Source organism: Telopea speciosissima, chromosome 6, assembly GCF_018873765.1.
Source record: "Telopea speciosissima isolate NSW1024214 ecotype Mountain lineage chromosome 6, Tspe_v1, whole genome shotgun sequence".
Classification (NCBI taxonomy): Eukaryota; Viridiplantae; Streptophyta; class Magnoliopsida; order Proteales; family Proteaceae; genus Telopea; species Telopea speciosissima.
In genome coordinates, this window is record NC_057921.1 from 68,435,125 (window position 1) to 68,454,751 (window position 19,627).

Genomic DNA, 19,627 nt, shown 5'->3' on the forward strand with positions numbered 1-19,627 from the left:
AATATCTTTATAATTTGGTTCGGATTTGATTTGGATCTATCCACCTATCTGGCAGGTCTATCTGGATCCAGACTGAATACCCGTCTTAAAAATTAACATAAAACTTTAATATTTTATTAGGTTTAAAAAACTCTAATTGCCGGTTACATGGTTAACTTAACCTTTCAATTCTCACTTCTTTCTCTTTAGTCTTTACTACTTCATCTTTCCTGGGGTAAGCAAAATGCAAACGAAGGATCTGTCGCAAACTAAGGATGTCAATTACTATTGATTTGTCTTATGGAGAAATAAACATTGATTTGTCTAGTGAATATTATAACCGAACGAGAACCGAATGGCATAACCGAATTTAAATTGAATATAGTAACCGGAGGTAACAACCAAATAAGAACAGAATACAAGAACCGAATTTTAACCAGATCCAAACTAGAACCGTCTAGAAACGGATAGAATATTCAATTCTAGAACCATTCCGGGACTTGGTCTAGAACTGGATCCCACTGCCATTGCTTGGAACCGAACCGGATCCAAACCGAATGGCTGATTCTATACTCAATTGACGCCCTTACCCTTGGAGTAGGGTTAGACTAAAGGTAAATGACCATAGTTCTAAGTGTCGATATCGTATCTCTATAGCAGCTGATACATATTGGTATTATTGGAGCTCGACATCAATGCGGTTTGGTTATGTCGGCCAAATCAATTTAGAAATTATGTCCAATACCAGCCTGATCCCAACCTCTATATAACGATATCATATCAATATTAACCGAGACCAATATAGAAACTAATACATATACTTATAATTTTGGGTAAAACCCAAGAACTCACATGTATTAAGGGAGTCCAACAAATATGAAAATCATGGAATCTCGTGCAAATGACCCATAATCTAAGGGTAGAGAATAGTCGAACGCCCTTGCTATTTTAGCACCATCTTGGGGTTGGAATGAGTGGGTCTAGAACTCGAAATCAAGGTTTGAAAAATCGAATTGCATTGATTGACTTAGATTATTCTAGATTGAAAAGTAGAATTTGGGTGTTTAGGGTTTTTTCTTCTTAAAAAAGAAATATGGATTTTATCTGAGAATGTAACTCATGTGTGACTATGTCTACACATTGAGACATAAATCCCATCTCTATTGATACTTTCAGACACTCATGTTGATCCGATATTAACATTGGACCATACCCCATGATAAGAAAACTCTTCTTTCTTTTTTTTTCCCCTATTTCAATCGATTCTGACTCATTTCGATCGGGATTCAAATTACTTGTTTTTAAAACTTGCTCGAGCCTCAAGGCCCTCAAGGCATTCAATTATTTAAAAAAAAAATTTGAATTATTATGATCGTTAATATGATCATGATTAGTGTTGCATGTGCTGTGGCAATTCTTAAAGCGTGGCCGTTGACTGCTGTGTTAGACATCATGAGAAGAGAAATGAAGTATGTTTTTACCGAAGCATACATCAACCATCATTACTCATTTACTCGCTACTAATTAGTAATTACCCCACCAACAAGATAATGATGAAATGTCACGACCTAAGAGTGCCGCCGAAAGTTTTAGTATTAGAATGCCCACATAATTTTCTGCAACTTTTCCGGGTTGGCGGGATATTGGTAGACGGGTCATGGACCCTGGACCAGTTCTAAACCGAATCAATTTATACAGGCAACAGGTACACTGACACGTGTTGATTTGGGAGTTTCTTCCTTCTTGCTTCCCGACCTCTGTCTTTAAGACCTTTGCCTTCCTTTTGTAATTTTTTTTTAAGTAATCTTCCTTTAATATTTGAATATTTCTGAGCATGGCTTTATGTGTTTATAGTTTTATAAATTACAATTAAAGATTTTGTTTACCAAAAGAAATTTTTTTTTTTTTTTGATGAAAGAGTTACCCAAGAACAAAAGGAAAAAAAGAAAAGCACCGCAGCACTCATGAGTTGGAGGTGGGCCGGGTCATCCCAGCCTTCGTTGCGGCCCAGAAATCCCCAAAAAGATGAAAGCCTACCAGTCCTCCATCCTAAACTTCTTTTCAGGCGAGTATAAAGGGTTGCGAAACGCACCGATACCAAAGAACAAAAGATAAAAAAGGTGAATACAATGAGTAATGGTCCCCCCACAAGCCACAAATGATGCCAAATGTGATCAAAACTCCCCCGATCGACACAATCTCTCCCCCTTTCCTCCCCAATATATATATATTTTTAGGGGGGGAGGGTGGTAAGGAGGATTGAGCAGTTGAGAGCCTGGTTTTAGTGCACCGTATCGAAACGGGTATTAGCAACTCGCAAAATCGATACGACATTGATATGGTATCGATTAAGAATTGATATCGGTCTTCATCGAAATTGATATGAATCGATTCCACTAATACCGATACTGATATGAATCTGTCAATCCAATACGGATTTCTCAAACCATGCTTCCATGTGGCAAATCGGGTTATACCACTGTTTCAAAAATCGAAATCAGATTGGTCGAACTCTCTAATTCAGATCGGAATAAACTGTGACCAATTTGATTCTGAATGTTTCGGAGCAGCCGATTTTATGTTTTTTGGCACCAGATGACTTGGTTGTTTTTTATTTGTTTATTTGCAGGTCCGATTCTAAGATTTTTGTGATAGATTCGAAGCCATATCTAATCCGGAGAAACCGACTCGGCTCAGTTTCCGAGTTTAAAGTACCAGGGCTGTACCCATCCACCAATTTTGGGATTCAGATCCTCTACTTCCAACTTCTTGGCAGCCATCGCGCTGCCACGCTCCCATGGTGTTCCACGTGTATATATAAGCACATCTAACGGTTCTTTTTTTGAAAATTTCAAAACTTAAAATCTTTACATGGTTATCTCCACACCCAACCCCAACCGGTCCGGTTGATCAAATCAAACCAAGTCAAATGGGTCACAAAAAACAGTGAAGAGAGAAACCGTTTTCAAACCCTCGTCTTCTTCCTCCCTCACCGTGCGCGATTGCCGCCACTCATCTGCCTCTGCGGTTCCTCTCCTGCTTTTGATTTCTAATTTCTGTTTGAATCCCTACGTTTTCAAGCAAGTTTCTCTTCTTTATCTGTTCCTTCCCCGAGTCTTTCCAATTCTGAAAACACAGTCTCACAATCACTGATCACCGTCTCACCTATTTATCCCCTCCAACTTGCACACACAGAGATTCGAAGTAGCAGCTATAAGGAGAATAGTCCCAGGTGAGCAACTTGGATTATCTCAATGACTTCAACCCTTGCCAAAATCTTGAAATTCTCATCAAACAGTCTCCTTTGCCCACTCTCATCACTGTGCAACTAATGTATTGAATGGTTCTCCTATTAGTTCTCTGTCTCTGCAAGTTTCCAATTTCGTCTGTTTTTTTTTTTTTTTTTTTTTTTTTTTTTTTTGAGTTATACACTATTTCTTGAATCATGAAACATTGGAAGTATTTTGGAATGGACAAGTTAGAATGTCTTTTGCCATGACAAAGTTTTAGGTTGCATTTAAGTAGTGTGGTCCTTTATATTCACTAGAGAGTGTTTCAGTGCGCGGAAACCAAAATTTGGATTCAAAAACTATTTTCCTAAAGAATTACAAGGCAAGCGACCTGCTGACATGTTGATAACTAATCAGTTGGGCCACACTCAGTTGCTTCAATGAGTTGATGAATTAACACGCCGTATTGAATTTTATTTTCGTGGTTTGAACACCCTTGCTTCTTTACTTGCATTTGGTTTTTGAGGTCCCAGTCTGAATTTGAAAACTATGTGAATTCCTTAATCAGTTTTGCGAGGCAATATGGCAAAACGTATTGGATCAGTGGCTTTATTTTAAACCTCAAAGTGAAGGGTTTTAATTGCTGATAAATGAGCCCCACAGAGAGAGGTCAGTGGCGGCGGTCGCGCACGATGAGGAGAGGAAGAAGACGAGGGTTTGAAAACAGTTTTTCTCTTCACGGTTCCTCTCGATTTTTTGGAACCCATTTGATTTGGTTTGGTTTGATCAATGAACCGATTGAAATTGTTTGTGGAGATAACCAAGTAAAGATTTTAAAATTTAAAATTTTCTAAAAAATAACCGTTAGATGTGGATATATACACGTGGCACACCATGGGAGCATGGCAGCTCGATGGCTGCCAAGAATTTGGAAGTAGAGGATCTGAATCCCCAATTTTGTGCATTTGACTGCCGACCGAAAAACTCTCAGCTAAAAGAAAAGGCAAGTTACTATGATTGAGATTTCTTTGTCTATTGATTCTCTTCCTTTTGGTTTTCGTGGGTGAACGACAAACTTGGGTCGGTTTGGAAGCTTAAAAGAAGCATCGCGGCCGACGCCAACGAATATCACTGCTCTCTTCCCCGGCCAATATTTCTCCAGCTCTGCACCAGAAGAAGAAAATTAAAGAAAGAAGGTTGGAGAAAGTAGAGGAGGAGGTGAATGATAAGAAATTAAGAGAGGGATAGATAGATGGGGAACTGTGTGTTTCAAGGGGTAGGGGAAGTAGAAGTAGAAGAGGTAATAAAAGTGGTGACATCAAACGGTGGGATCATGGAGCTCTACGCACCTTTAACTGCCGAGTTCATCACCAGTGAATTCCCAGGCCACGGCATATTCCGAAGCCAATATCTCTTCTCGGAGCAGCCACTCCTCCACAACGAGGAGCTTCTAGTTGGAGAACTGTATTACCTTCTTCCCCTCAACACTAGCATCCATAGGAGAGCAATATTCACTGCTGGTATCAGATCCACCTGCGTCTCCTCCTCCTCCTCCTCCTCCTCGTCCCTCGTTACACCCTATCGGATGTCATTCGACAGCCAAGGAATCCTAAAGAGGTCCGAGAGCGAGGTTCTGTCGAGACAACAATACAACAACAACAACAACAACAACAACAACTACAACACAGGAGTGTGGAAGGTGAAGCTGGTGATAAGCCCAGAACAGCTGGCGGAGATATTGTCCCAAGAGACACGCACGGAGGCGTTGATTGAGAGTGTCAGGACGGTGGCCAAGTGCGGGAATGGAGCAATCGCATCTGCAGCTAATTCTGATCAGTGGAGCATCTCCAGCAGTTGGAAGGCTTCCTCCTCCGACAGGCATGGCCTCTTTGATTTCTAGCTAGCTACCTACCTACCTACCTAAATTAATCTCTTCGATCAATCCCCAAATCTAACAAAACTCTCCCTCCCAAGTCCCAACCTCCAACCCCCAACCCCCTACCCCAGGTCTAGCTCTCTCTTGGTCATGAGTATTTCAATTCCTTTCTCTTTCAGTCTTGCGTACGTTCTCTCCCCTGCTATCTTCTTCTCTTCTACCTCATCTCTTCCTCTTTATTCTTTTCCCCAACTTGTAAGTATATAAGTATTTTCAAGGCTGATTTTCCGAGTAATTTTTTACGGCAGTGGTAATAGCGCGCAGTGTGGTATGGTATGTATTAATGTAGAGTAGTGTACAATGGAGGGAGGGTATCCGATCGATTGTACGTAGAAAGGAACCATTAATTACTTAGGCAATCTTAATTAATTTGTTAATGAGTAGGTGGAGATGCAATGGAGGTAGGTAGAACGAACATACTTCGTGATAATCTTGTCACATAGAAGCACATCATCCACGCGTGATGCAAACTCCTGCTGACTGCTGAGACCAAAGATACCTTAATTTGTTGGGCTAAATCTGAGTTTCAAGGAAAAAGTGAGATTGGGCACTACAATACTACACCTTATTGAGCAGTCCAGCATCAACTAAATTAAGAGACATTTGGCCCATCCCAACCAGCATTTCTGGTGGGCTTGGTGGACAAATAACGGCAAAGTCTAGTTGTACGTAGTATTTGAAGCTGGAAGGAAGGTACATGCTTTGCTGAGAATACATTCACAAGCACGCACATATATAAGAACGTACATCTGCATCCCGATCAACACAAAATTAAGAAAAAAACAAATAAAAAGACTAGAGCCGCAACCCAACAAACAAATAAAAGAAAAAAATAATCCAAGCTAGTGGGAACAAAATAGAGGGAGAGGGGAGACTATGAGATGGGGCAAAACTGCATTTGAGATATCCTAACCTGAAATGATAAGCCGGTTCCTTGGGGTATCTCAATAAAAAAAGAGGAGAGAAACGATCTTGTATCAAACAACATCAAAGGAGATGGAAGTCCGAATTTGATGAAGCATGCATGCGAGAGGAAGTAGACCAATGTCTTTTGTTTTGTTTTGTTCCCAACAAATATTATAGAACCCACGTCCGCTCTCTATCAAATGACCTAATTAATGTGCCTAGGGGGGGGGGGGAGGGGGGGGGGACGGCCAATTGGCAAGGACAGATTCCCAAATCTCCTTTGAGAATTGGAAAGAAAAGAAAAGAAAAGAAAAGAAACTTGGGTATAGAGAGTGGGTAATTAATGCTCTCGATCCATGTGATGAAACTGCAGAGAGGAAGATATCCCTTAAATCAAACCACTTTAGCTCAAGGGACCAAAGGCATGTCGAGATCTCATCAGATTTCAAGCTGATCGAGAAGAGAATCTAAATCGAAGGTCAAACATTCCAATGACAAGATCACAAGTGACTCTGGGCCATCTAGGGATACTTTGCTGTTCGATCCACACTTCCATGACGGAAGGGAAGATAGAAGGATATTCGAATCCCATCTGTCATCTCTTAGGATAGAAGAGACATTAGCCATTTGATCTGATCCGGCATCATATCTAATCTGATCTCCATAATGAGTATAGAGAACACTTTGGGATACCAAGAGTCTAATCAACGAAGGATGTCTTCCCGGTCATCGATACGATACTGAGTCATGATAGAATCCAAAACAAAGAATCTAATATGAAGAATTTTCCTGCTTCCATAGCACGATCATGCATGGATGTGGCTTACACGCGGACAAGAAAATCCTAATTGCCGAAGAGCACACGTCTCACTTGTTGCTCCCTTAACTGGTTTAACCATCTCTAGGGAGCACCAATTTTGAGAGGAGGGAGGTGCTACAGCGGGGCCCAATTGAAAGAGTCAACCCACATATTCAAAAGGAGATGACTCAAACCACAGTGGACTTATTGCATGACCAAGAGGAGTGACGAGAGCGCGTAATTAAGGGTATGTATGGTAACCTTCTAAAAAATGGATTCTGGTGTTTTTCCTGATTCTGAGGGCAGAATTGAAACAGTTTATGTATGGGTTGTCCGGTTCATTTTTGTGATTTTTTGAAACGAACCGGGTGATAAAATGGATTCTGGCAAGGTTTTGAGAAACACCAAAATGGTGTTTCTCATATTGGAGAATCGATTCTACGAATTTTCGGTGAAACGCGTTCTGCTTAAGTTACGAGGGGCATTCGATGGTATTTACCATCTCTTCGTTGACAGACAAGAGCGGCCTCCTTCTTGCGACCTCCACATCTTGCGACCTCCATTGACGACGGTTCTCGGCTCTCTTTCACTCTCAATCGGTGAAGGTAATCTCTCTCTCTCTCTCTCTCTCTCTCTCTCTCTCTCTCTCTCTCTCTCGCTCGTCATTCTGCAACTTGTTAAAAGATTTTTCCTTGGGTAGTTGACCTTGCTTTGTGATTTGTACCATGCTTGTTTTCCAAGTAAGTGTGACTGAGTATGTGTGTATGTGTATGTGTATTTTTAAGCAATGACCTCAAATATCCTACTTTATGGTATTGTTTTGCGCTTTCTGCGTCTTCATACTTTATGTTTGCTTCTCTTTTTTTGTTCTGTTATCTCGTTCATTCTTTTTACCTAAAAAAATGAAATAATCTCGTTCATCCTCATTAGTTGGCCCTATTGCTAGAATGGCCTGTATAATCTAAAACTCAAAAACACCGATGCTTGGAACTAAAATAGATATAGATTTTAGGTTCTTCTAACATCAATCTCGATCTGGTCAAGAGCTAAAACTACAGAACGTAGTGTATGCATTAGTGAGTACATCTATAATTTTTATGGAATTAAATAATAATGGTCCAAATCTGCATTTGCTTAATTGGAATTAAATAATAATGGCCCAAATATATTTGATGATTCTCGTGATCTAATCTTTTCGTTTTAAATTACTTGATTTCATTCAACTCATTTTTGCCAATTTGATTCATAATCTCTCCGAAAATCCCAGTTCCTCCCATGAATGAACAGATTCTGTTTGCCCGTCTCGATCAATGAACGATGGTAATGCCATGGTTGTCCACCTAATCTTTGGAGTGTTATCATGCACTAGAAATTTGCTTCATTTATATATTTCCAAATATATATATAGGTTATTGGTGGACTTTTATTAATGTTGAAGGAAATGGAAGTGGCAGGCCTTCCTCATTAAGAATTGAAGATTAGAAGTATCATCTTAGTTTTAAGTGAAAAACTATAAACGGAGGGAAAAGAGGTAATATAATCTAATTTTTATATATTTTCATATTCCCTCAAATTGGTGGGAGTTATTGCTATTGACATTGTGTTGATTTTTCTGCCTCTGTTCACGATCGAGAGGTTGAAGATAACCTCCTCTCATTGTTTAACTAAAATCCCCATTAATCCAACTTCCCATATTTACCTGATTCTACTTCATTCCATTCCTTCTCCATCTTTTATTACTCTCTAGAAATAACTTCCCTTAATACATTCCTTCCAAACCATAAACCTTATTCTTCTTTGTTTGTTGGTCTTGGAATTTAGAGTATTTACAGGATTGCTATTACATCTTTGAATTGAGGTATTTACTATTTCCATCTGGGGTATTTTTGCTACTAATGTGAGAACAATGAGAAATAAAATAAACCTCACTCTGAGATTCTCAGTTAGCTATAAACATGTAACAAACAAATTCCCACAAATGTCTATGGTTTTTTGTCAAGTCACATGCTTATGAGTTGCACACCATGAACTTTAGGCATGGAAAAGGGGGTTATCTATCATTCATGCCATGTTATTCTAGAGTTCTATAATCACTCAATCCCCACAAGCATTTAGAGCTCTTCTTACATGTTGATTGTTGAATGCACATTTCTTTTGAAAATATGCTGATTTTTTTCTTCTTATTTGTTTAGATTTGAAAGCAATAAAAAATGTCCAATTCACAAGGTGTCACTGAGAATGCTAGGTGGACCCAAGAAAATGTCAACCTTTTTGTTGAGTTAATGGTAGGAGAGGTTAGGAAGGGGAATAGGACTACTCAAACCTTTAACAAAGCAGGTTGGAGAAACATTTCGAATGAATACAAAGCAAAAACTGGTATATCTTATACTATGCTCCAGTTGAGGAATAAAATGGCAAAACTGAGGCAGGAATATAGCAGTTTCAAAAAGTTGATGGATACAACTGGATTTGGGTGGAATAGCTTGACACGAACTTGCACAGTCGATGATGAATCTATATGGGAAACACACATACAGGTTAGCTTATAATTTTTTAGAAAATTTTGTTAAAGGGGAAAGAAGAGTACTATGAGAATTACTGATTGTTGGTGTTTTTGTATGTCAGGCAAATCCTAAATGGGCAAAGTTCAAGAAGGATGGTCTTCCACAATGGCCTGAACTGTGCATTATATTTGGAGACACTTATGCAAGTGGTGATGGGAATGTAGGTAGTCGTAATGCTGTGTCATCAAATGTTGACTCAAGGAGCATGGAGAATATGGATGAGGAGATTGGGGAATCTAGTGATGCTGAGGAAGTCGATCCATTTGTAGACTCTGAACCTGAAGCTACCCCCATACATACACCAACCCATTATCATAATAGGACTCCAAATACAAAGAGAAAAAGAAGGGGAAACTCTGATTTATCAATGGCTTCCAAGGCCATTCAAGTGATGGTCAAATCAAGGTTGGAGAGAGATGCTAGTTTGTCTACCACATCCAGGAATACTGAAATGCAATTTAGCATTGCTAGGGCCTTAGAGGTACTAGAGACAGTCAACAATGTAGATGAAGAATTATATGAGAAGGCAGCTGTCAAGATAATGGCAGACCCGCAATGGAGAGAGGCTTTCATTTCATGCCCTGCACACCACAAGATCATATTTCTTAGACTTCTTTAATCATTGATATCATGTTCCTTTTTTAATGGTGGATGACTGTAATGGTACAATTTAATTCTGTTGGATGTTTTTAATGGTGGATGATTGTAATCATATATGTTGGATGTTTGCTATAATTTCTATATGCTTGATGATTTTCTTATTTGAGAATGTATGCCTATTTTTTCCTTCATTAGATTCTAATATTTTATTAATTGATCATATTTTACATGACACTCTAGGATGTCTGGTTCAAACTTGGAAGAACTAGATAGGGAAGAAACTGAAGAAGATTTGGTTATGTGTATGACTCTACTTATGTATGCACAAGAGAGTTCACTACACACTAGAGAGCCCATTCGTGATAGTGCACTAACAGGCCCAGAACGTGTACGTGAGGTCTTGGAAGGTCATGTAGATAGGTGTTATGAACAATACAAAATGGAACGACATGTCTTCTTCAACCTCTGTACGCTAATGCGGGAGCAAGGATGGTTGGAAGATAGTCGATATGTTAGAGTTGACGAGCAGCTAGCAATGTTCATAACTATGGTTGGTCGAAACCAGCGGGTAAGAGATATAGCTGAACATTTTCAGCATTCACCAGAGACCATTGGTAGGCATTTTAATACAGTACTGGAGGCTTTCCTCAAGTTAGGGGAAGTTAACATAAGACCACCACCATTTGATAAGATTGCCCCAGAAATTAAGAATGATCCCAAAAAGTATCTTTTTTTCAAGGTAAAAACAATTTGAATGAAAATTTTTACATACATATTACCATTATTTATTTTACTATGATACGTTTTTAATTCAGTGCATATGATGGATTGTATTAGGATTGTATTGGTGCTATCGATGGAACTCATATAGATGCACGTGTTCCTCTATACAAACAAATACCTTATAGAGGGAGAAAGGGACAAACAACACAGAACGTCATGTGTGCGTGTTCACATGACATGAAATTCACTTTTGTGAATAGTGGCTGGGAGGGATCCGCAAATGATTGTCGAGTATTTGCAACGGCACTCGTAGATCCAACCTTACACTTTCCTCATCCTCCTCCAGGTAAATACAAAGCCGTTATCATTTAGTAATATTCAGTTGATAGCATTATCACAATATATATTTTTTTTTATAAAAAACATTATCAAAATATTATATTGATATAATCTTTCACCAATTATATTGTAGGCAAATATTACGTAGTAGATTCTGGATATCCATCTACTACAGGGTTTTTAACACCATTCAAGGGACAACGGTATCATCTCTGAGATTTCGAGTCAAGAAGAGCGCAGAATGCTAAAGAACTTTTCAACCAAAGGCATTCGAGTGTTAGGAATGTTATCGAGCGCAGTTTTGCTTCATTGAAACAACGGTTTCCTATACTAAGCAAAATGTCATGTTTTCCTCTTTCGACCCAAAGTCGTATCGTCATTGCATGTTGTGCCCTACACAACTTCATTCGGGATGAACAAAAAGCTGACACAAATTTTCCGTGGTTTGGAGATGATAACAATTTAGAGAGACCCCCTGATGATGATTTCATCCCACCTGAGTATGGTAATTCTAGCCAACGAAATAGGGCAAGAGAGATGGATGAATTTCGGAAGTACATTGCAAACGAGTTGGCTTTATCAAGAAACATGGCTCCAATTGAATGAAAATTAATCAATACTTTTTTTGATGTGTAAGAACATTATGTTTAGTATTGGAATTATTTTGGACATGTTGAAATTAGTGATATTTTCTCATTCATTTGTACTATGAAAATTGGGCTTAGGGATGAGATTTTATGTAATTTGATAGAATTAGAAAAGAAAACTGTTTCCATTAAAATGGCAATTCATACATGTTTCTGTTTCTCTGAATAGCAGAATCAATTTTTTACCATACAACATTTGTTGGTACAGAATTACTCCAAAAATTTAGAAACAAAAAAAATTGATTCTGGGTCAGAATCAATTTTTTGAATCAGAATGCTTACCATACATACCCTAATAGTCCACATCGTGTCTTTATTGAGAGGGCGAGAATAAAGCCAATCTACCAAGATAGAGTTTACCCTTGGAGCAATTTTTGAAACAAGTTTCTTGGGAGAGGCTAATTTTACCTCCTTCGTTCTTCTCAGACTGAGGCCAATCTCTTTCGAAAGGCAAATGGATTTCCAACTACAAGGATGTAAGAACTTATTGCCTTTCCAAAGGAAGGACATACATGAAGTTAAGGATTCAATCTTTCTAATGGTGCTGCCGGGAACCCCGAAAGCAGACAAAGGTGAGCAAAAAGCTTTGAAGAGATTTGGGGTAGCCTCAAATAGGTGATAGGTCGGGAGTCTCTCAAAAGAAAGGCCCAAGATATCTCTAAGCTTGTCCTTATCATCATTAGTGACTCTAGTGATGAAGATCAAAGATTTCTAGACATCCCCGGGAAAAAGCTTTTAAATCCTCTATAGACAAGACCCTTAGTATGCATAAATAACATGCCAATGTAAAAGTTCTCATTATTGTGAGAGAAAGATTGGCCGGGATAAATAGGTAATTAGAATTAAAATTTACATAATTGTGAGAGAAAGATTGGCTGAGAGAAATATGTAAATAGAATTAAAAGGAGAGAGAGAGAGAGAGAGAGTAGTCAAACCTGGTAAACATAGTTTTTCGACTCAACTTGTTCTTGTCAAAGCCTGGTGACTAGAGCGAGTCAAACCTGGTTAGGAGGAGTCATGTTTTTTTTTTTTTTTCTTTTTTTAATTATCTTATTTCTTCTCCAACTCCAAATGAAGGAGTGAGACTGTAGTTGCTTCGCATGTGAGAAGAAAAAAAGGGTTAATATTGAAGAAGTCGAATTTTTTTTAAGGATTTGTTTAGTTTGTAGACCAAGCTTATGGTCTATGAATAGTATTTGGCATAATAAAAAAAAATCAGATATGGTAAATTTCACATGACTTGAGTAAAAACACCGAGCCAATGAAAACTTGGACTAACTCAGACCTAGTTTGGTTAATTTCTTAAACCTGGTTGAATTTTCATGACTCATGATTAAATTTTATGTTTTTTTTTTACTTGACTCGGATGAGATATATAGCTTGATTGACTGATCCGGGGATGGATGGACTACGTTACCAGGCCGAAATCAATAAAGGTGCGAAAGCCGCCTCTCTCCTATGTTCAAATCAAGAGAATGAAATGAAACAATCCTTCGGAAGAAAGCTCAGGGCCCGATCAAGCTGGTGGGTGTTGAGGCTACCTCAAAATATCACCCTGCACGTGGTATGATCTAGCGTCTCTACCTCGTGATATGTCCTTATCGCCCAGGATAAGCAGGAGTACCTGGCATATGCAACAACTGGTCTACCATGGCGGATTGGTGAACTCAAAACCTAATTTTCCAACTATGTGAAACATGAGATTATTTGATTTGATTTTCCTTTTTCATATGATAAATTTGCATCCTTTAGATCTTTCAAAATCAAGTTGTAGACTTGTAGTAAATCAATGTGTCATTTGTGGTAAGAAGAAATAATAATAAGGTTGCCAATAAAGTTTTATCTTTTGTCACATCTAAAGAAGGATGTATATGTATTTGTGACAGATTTCTTATGTGGTTGGTAACCATTTAAAAGTGCAATACCGATCACACCTACAATAAGAAAATAAAGGAAAATTTTCAAACTAAATATTAACCTACCACATTGAAGTACCTGGTTGGGTTAATGTGATAGAGGATTAGGTAACTTGGTAAGTGACATGGTTCTGTACTTCTGTGGTTCTCTTTTACAAATGGGAATGCATAAGAAGCGTTGCCGAGTACCGTTATATAATAATGAGCGACACTAGGGCTCCAACAGGGTCGGGTTGGACCAAGTCTTTTAAAATTCTAGTTCAACCCCGGAGTCCCCATAGGTAGGCCCAAATCCAACCCGGCCTTGATTCAGGGTCAGAAAAATCCAACCTTGACCCGTCCTTAGGATTGGGCCGAGCTGACCCTGATTGGACCTTACCATGGGTGGAGGGGGGGGGGGGGGAAGGGAGATGCATGGACTGGCTAGGCTGGGAAGAAAGAAAAAAAGAAGAAATTTCTGATCTAGTTGGCGTTCTAAAATCCCGAATTGAGGTGGTTCTAGAGGAAGAAGAAGAAAGAAAGAAAGAAGAAAGAGAGGAACAGCAAGAAGAAGGGGACACCAAGGGTGTTGCTCAGTTGGCAAGGACCAACACCTCACAAACATGAGGTCATGAGTTCAACTCTCCTGGGGCCTAACTATAAAAAAAAAAGAGTTTTCTTTGGGGCCCAACTACAAAAAAAACAAAAAAAAGAAAGAAAGAAAGAATAGGACCCTAACTTTGGGCAAAAAATTCCTAATCCTGACCCACCCTCAGGGCTAGAGTATTTCTACCCAAACCCTGTTCGGGTTCAAACCCCTAAAGAAGATTGCCTTCCACCCCATTCATCCCTCACTTGACCTTTACATGTGGATGGACTTATGTACTGTTATGTATTAATTTTTTTTTTATAAGAACTGTTATGTATCAACTAGTAACGTATTAAAAAGGAAAAAAAAATATAATGTAGTGTGAGATAGTCTTAAATGTCACCAAACATAGAGACATTTAGCATCTCCCTTTTTTTCTGAGGGGGATGGAGGTGACAATATATTAAAAGTCACTTTATTTCAAAGTTGAAATATTTTCCTTGACTAAATTAACATTTATCTACTCCATGATAATGCTAAACAATTTGTTAAGCATCATCATCATTTTCTTCTTTTCTTCATAGGCATACAACCTCTTGCATTATTCAATCAATAGAAAAACCATTTACGCCATTATTTCAACGTGGGGTATATTTGAGAAGGGAAGGGAAGGGAAGGGAAGGGGGGGGGGGGGGAGGAGTCGGAGAATTACGTTGTCTCAACATCATAAATGATTTTTAAAATATGAACAAATAAATAAAAGATAGATGTCTAAATGAATGGAACTAGCTAGAATTGGAGATTATGCAAGATCTTAAAATCCTTAAAATCTAATCCACCGTGTAAAGGGATTTTCTTTTGTACAATGGTAGTGCTCATATTATTTTGCATGTTTATTCTTGTTCTTTTTATTATTATTATTAGACCTACAATTAGATCGGTGGTTTTTCGTTAAAGGTCAACAATGTATATATATTAGAAATGGAAAAATATGTTCAAGGAATGACTCATGATTTCCAAAAAGACTATCTTGAGTTCTAACATGAAACCTTCGGCATAGCCCTTAGTTTACCGTTAGCCCAAGATGCAATCTAAGTAAATCTATAGAAAGGCCGTTCTAGCGCTTCCCAATAGACAGTCTGCATAATAAAATGGGGTGGGCTAGTCTAACAAGTGGTGCATTTCCTTTTCGCTGCATGGGTTGCAAGCGCATCCGCTGCGGAATTTGCTTCTCTGTAGCAATGAGTGATACGCCACTTGATAGTGTCCAGAAAAGATGAGGCTTTCCACCACTTATTCATTAGATCGGCGGTTAGCATCATTAAAGAAAATTCTTACTGACGTTTAGAAGGTTGTTAGTTCATCAACATATTTTGTTGTTGTCATTTGCATATGAAGACATTTACAAATAGATTATCTGATTGTAAAATTATATATTTACAATCTTAATTAGCAATCTCAACAATCAAAATATAAATATTTGGGGAAAAACTGGAATTTAATATGCATTAGGCCCCTCAAAATTAGTAATCTTAGTAAAATAAATAATATTTTTTAAGACAATATAATCAAAAGAACTACTATCAATATCACTTCATTTTTTTGGAAGAAAAAAACAATGTATTTGGTAACCATTCTTTTTCTTGTTCTAGTTAGAAGAGAGTAAAATTATCCAAGACGGCCTGGATGGTTCAAATATTTATCATGTAATATATCAGATGGGCCCCAATTTTGTAGCTTAAAACAGAGTATACAACATGACAAAACTGGAGATTTGAAGAAATTTATAGGAGGGTGCATGGACATACATGGATGATTGAAAAATATGAGAATCCGTGAATATGAATAAGAGGTCATTTGATGGAATTTGATTAAAACTTGATATGTGACTACGATTGTCCAAAACCAGTTATCTAAATTAAAATTAGTGGACTATCTTGATAATTTTACCCCAAAAAAAAAAGGACTTGCATTGAAAAAGAACTTTTTTCATTATTTATTTTGTCTACTATAATTTATAATTACCTTTTACTTAAATATGGTTCTACCTCTGAAACACATGTCTTATTAAAGAAGGACGTGCTTGCTAATACGATCCTTTTGATGTTTGTTGAGGTTTAAGTCCACACTTGTAATGTCAAACGAGGAGCTTTTAGAGAGAAAGAACGGAAGAGAAAAGGGAAAAAAAAAAACATGTACGCCTTCTCCTTTAGCAATTAAAATATGGAAAAAAATTCTCTATCTGGGAGTGTGGATTACGTCAGCACTCCCATGAGTCTATCTGTCTTCTACCCATATGAAAAGACACCTCTACCCCCTTATTTTAAGGAGGAAAGAGATAGACAGAAAACTGCTTCCCTTAAAATATATAAGGGTTTTGAATCTTCCCTTTACGTGTACGTATCAATTTGTTTGAGAAGAAAAATCTTTGAGTGTCGTGATCGAATTGAAATGACTTTTAGACAATTCTCCGCCCTGGTTATCACTTTATCAATCAAAAAACAGAAAAAAAAGGAGGAAGAAAAATAAACTCTCTCAAAACTTCATCAATAAACAGCTAAAGAATCTTGACAACCCCTTCCCGGCCCACCCTGCCTGCACCCACTGCTTTTCTAGAAAATGAGAAGAGCATAGGAATTAATTGTGAGACACAAAATCCTTCCAAGAATGAAAAGCTTAGATTTAGCTTTTAAAGAAATCAATTTAAAAGAAATTTATATATGGTCTAATCTAATATTTGAGATATAGATATATGAAGCTATCTATCTATATATATAGCTATAATATTATTAATAGACCATGTGAGATTCTCTCTAAAACAAGCCTACAACCAACTTGATGTGTGGCCAGCCGTGACCGCGTGCCGCCCAGCCCTCCTGAGCAGATCAGAAGCGACACTACTCGTACATCCACTAGCTTCCAGCTAACCAAATTTTTTCTCATATAATTGCTCAATGATGTTTTAACTTTGCAATAAAGCAGCTTTTTTGTTAGTATTAGTATTATTATTCTTGATGAACCTATCTATGATTATTATGGCTGGTTCCAATGGGACTAACTTTTCAACCAAGTGTTACTACTCTTCCTGTTGTTTTCCTTATTAACACTATTTTCTCTTAATTTTACTAATCAATGGGACAAACTATTGGAATTTGAATATGCAACAACTAAAAGCCTAAAAGCTTAGGTCCAATTTGAATCTGCTTGGATTTTTGAAGTATAATCTTCATATGGTCTGATAATTGAATAGCTTTTCTTTTGTATTTGTACTTGTGAGATTTTTTTTTTTGTTTTTTTTTTGTCTACTACTTTTTATTATAGCCTTGTGATCGAGGGCTTTGGGTAGAGAGAATGGATCATCTCCACGTACCACAGGTGAACGTATATGTGAGAGCCAATCATTTCTCTTAATTTTGTCATTTACAAGGGGAGGAGAGGTTTTTATAGAAACAAAATTAAAATATGATTGACTCTCACATGTACGTTCACCTGTTGGTACGTGCAAATTAAGAAACCAAACTCGTTGATAGTTTCCTGCCCTCTTCTCTAAAAATTGATTCTTTCCCTCATCAAAATTAAACTTGATATGAATAGAGAAGCTTAATTACATGATTAACATATTGTTTAACACCTCCCTCCCCTGGCCCACTACCTTCCCCCCCCCCCCCCCCAAAAAAAAAGGTTTAATTACCCTTTTCGAGTTGCATTAATACACACAAAAGTGATGAGATTCCCTCATGATTCACAGAATTTTCTTTATGGTTGGGTTATTCATAAGATGTAGGAATTGAATGTGATGTGTAGCATGCCGTGGGGTCCCTCTTGATTAGTTGGAATGCAATTCATCAATTAATTTGACCTAAATTTCTCGCATCATTGATGATTCTTTGTACTGTTTCATCGGTTGTACATTTATATTCCTTGTTCCTTATTCCCTTTAAATTATTTTAAAATATGGTTCTAATATTGATGAGATAGAAATAGATAGATAGATATGTGGAAAATGGACTGCATGCCCGTATTTGTCATTTCATTCAAACCCCACGTTTTAAAGTGTCGGCTGGTGATTTTGTTGTTTTCACAATTATTTCTTCATATATACATTTCTCCAAATTCTTCAAGGATCTCGAGAAGGCACGGAGACTAATGGTAAAAATAATCATGCACGGGAATCTCCTCTCGTTTTCAAGTTGCCAAATGACACCATGGGGTAGGCCGGAGGCATATATATATATAGAGGGAGAATGTTTTTTGTGCCGCAGTGCAGGCTGCGTTTAGGCATATGGACCTGACACTCAGGAGGGCAGGGTGGTCATTGCACCCACCCCCATGTGCTTGGGCGCAGCCTCGTTTGTTAACAATTAGGTAAGATGTCAGTGACAATTTTTGGTAAGCTACCTCCAAAAAATCCACAAACAGAGCTTTAAGTGTGTGCTGCACCAAAGCCGTAAGTGTGTTATGTTTGACAGTGTCGAATAAGACATGAACGATCAATGAATACATGCCAGTCTCACTTCACTGGGTGGGACGTGGGAGAATATATTTCAGGGAAAAAACTAAAAAATTTCCAACACGATTTCACTCGGCCAGAAGTATATCTGCATGCATGCCCTGTGTTCCTTGTCATGTGCACGGCTGATATTGAAATTTGGACCATTAAATTTTTAGGAAATGAAGTGGTTGCTTCATTGTAACTTGGTGGTCCTAGGTTTGAATCCAATTTGAGGTGGTAAAGCTGTGTACGTTATGACTTTCCCCAACCGGTGGCCGGGGTACTTGGCATGCTCAAATTGAAGAAAGCTTGATAGGTGCGTAGGACCTTGGGGTCCATATACACAGAAAATTTTGGTCCCATCTCAATTGTTACAGGGTAGATATCGGAGGGTCTTCCAGGTTACCTCGTGAATCATGAGTTGGAAGCCACCAAATAAAAAACAAAAACAAAAACAAAAACAAAATGGGCCTATCAGTTTTTGAGCCCATTAATTTGGGCTTCTAATTACATTTGGGAGCTCGTGAGTTGCAATTTTGACTGAGCCAATTTTTTTATGTATAGGGAGCCAAGGTACAATTAAAGTGTTCCAATAGAAGTAATTTTTGGCTACACTGCAATTTTTGATGGGGCGCAAATTTTGGGAGGTGTTATCCACATCATCTTATATCCAAGGACCTAATTTCTCCAATGGTCCGCTATTGGATTGGGTGTTTTCCTGTCCTTCAAAGCTATATTCAAATTGCTTTTCTGATTATATCATGTGATCTAATGCTTCTCTTTGAAACTTTCAGGAGTCAAGTAAGTTATTCACTCCACACTCCATCCCCCAACCACAAAATGGGCCTATTATTATTATTATTATTATTTTTTTTTTTTTTTGGGGGGGGGGGGGAAGCGAAGATAAAGTTGAGGGAGAGAACATCTC

The 19,627-nt window shown here is 38.0% G+C and overlaps 3 protein-coding genes across 3 annotated transcripts; all 3 read left to right on the forward strand.

Annotated features, from left to right (window-relative positions):
* The first annotated feature begins 3,171 nt into the window (after positions 1-3,171).
* Positions 3,172-5,132, forward strand: LOC122663888. Its single transcript, XM_043859554.1, has 2 exons — positions 3,172-3,183; positions 4,452-5,132. The coding sequence occupies exon 2, from the start codon at positions 4,462-4,464 to the stop codon at positions 5,107-5,109; it is 648 nt and encodes a 215-aa protein (XP_043715489.1). The 5' UTR covers positions 3,172-3,183; positions 4,452-4,461; the 3' UTR covers positions 5,110-5,132.
* A 3,928-nt stretch (positions 5,133-9,060) lies between these two features.
* LOC122666096 (L10-interacting MYB domain-containing protein-like) lies at positions 9,061-10,033 on the forward strand. Its single transcript, XM_043862206.1, has 2 exons — positions 9,061-9,387; positions 9,476-10,033. The coding sequence occupies exons 1-2, from the start codon at positions 9,061-9,063 to the stop codon at positions 10,031-10,033; spliced, it is 885 nt and encodes a 294-aa protein (XP_043718141.1).
* Positions 10,034-10,255: 222 nt separating this feature from the next.
* Positions 10,256-11,292, forward strand: LOC122666097. Its single transcript, XM_043862207.1, has 3 exons — positions 10,256-10,753; positions 10,852-11,083; positions 11,210-11,292. Exons 1-3 carry the CDS (start codon positions 10,256-10,258, stop codon positions 11,290-11,292), a joined length of 813 nt encoding a protein of 270 aa, XP_043718142.1.
* Positions 11,293-19,627: the final 8,335 nt, after the last annotated feature.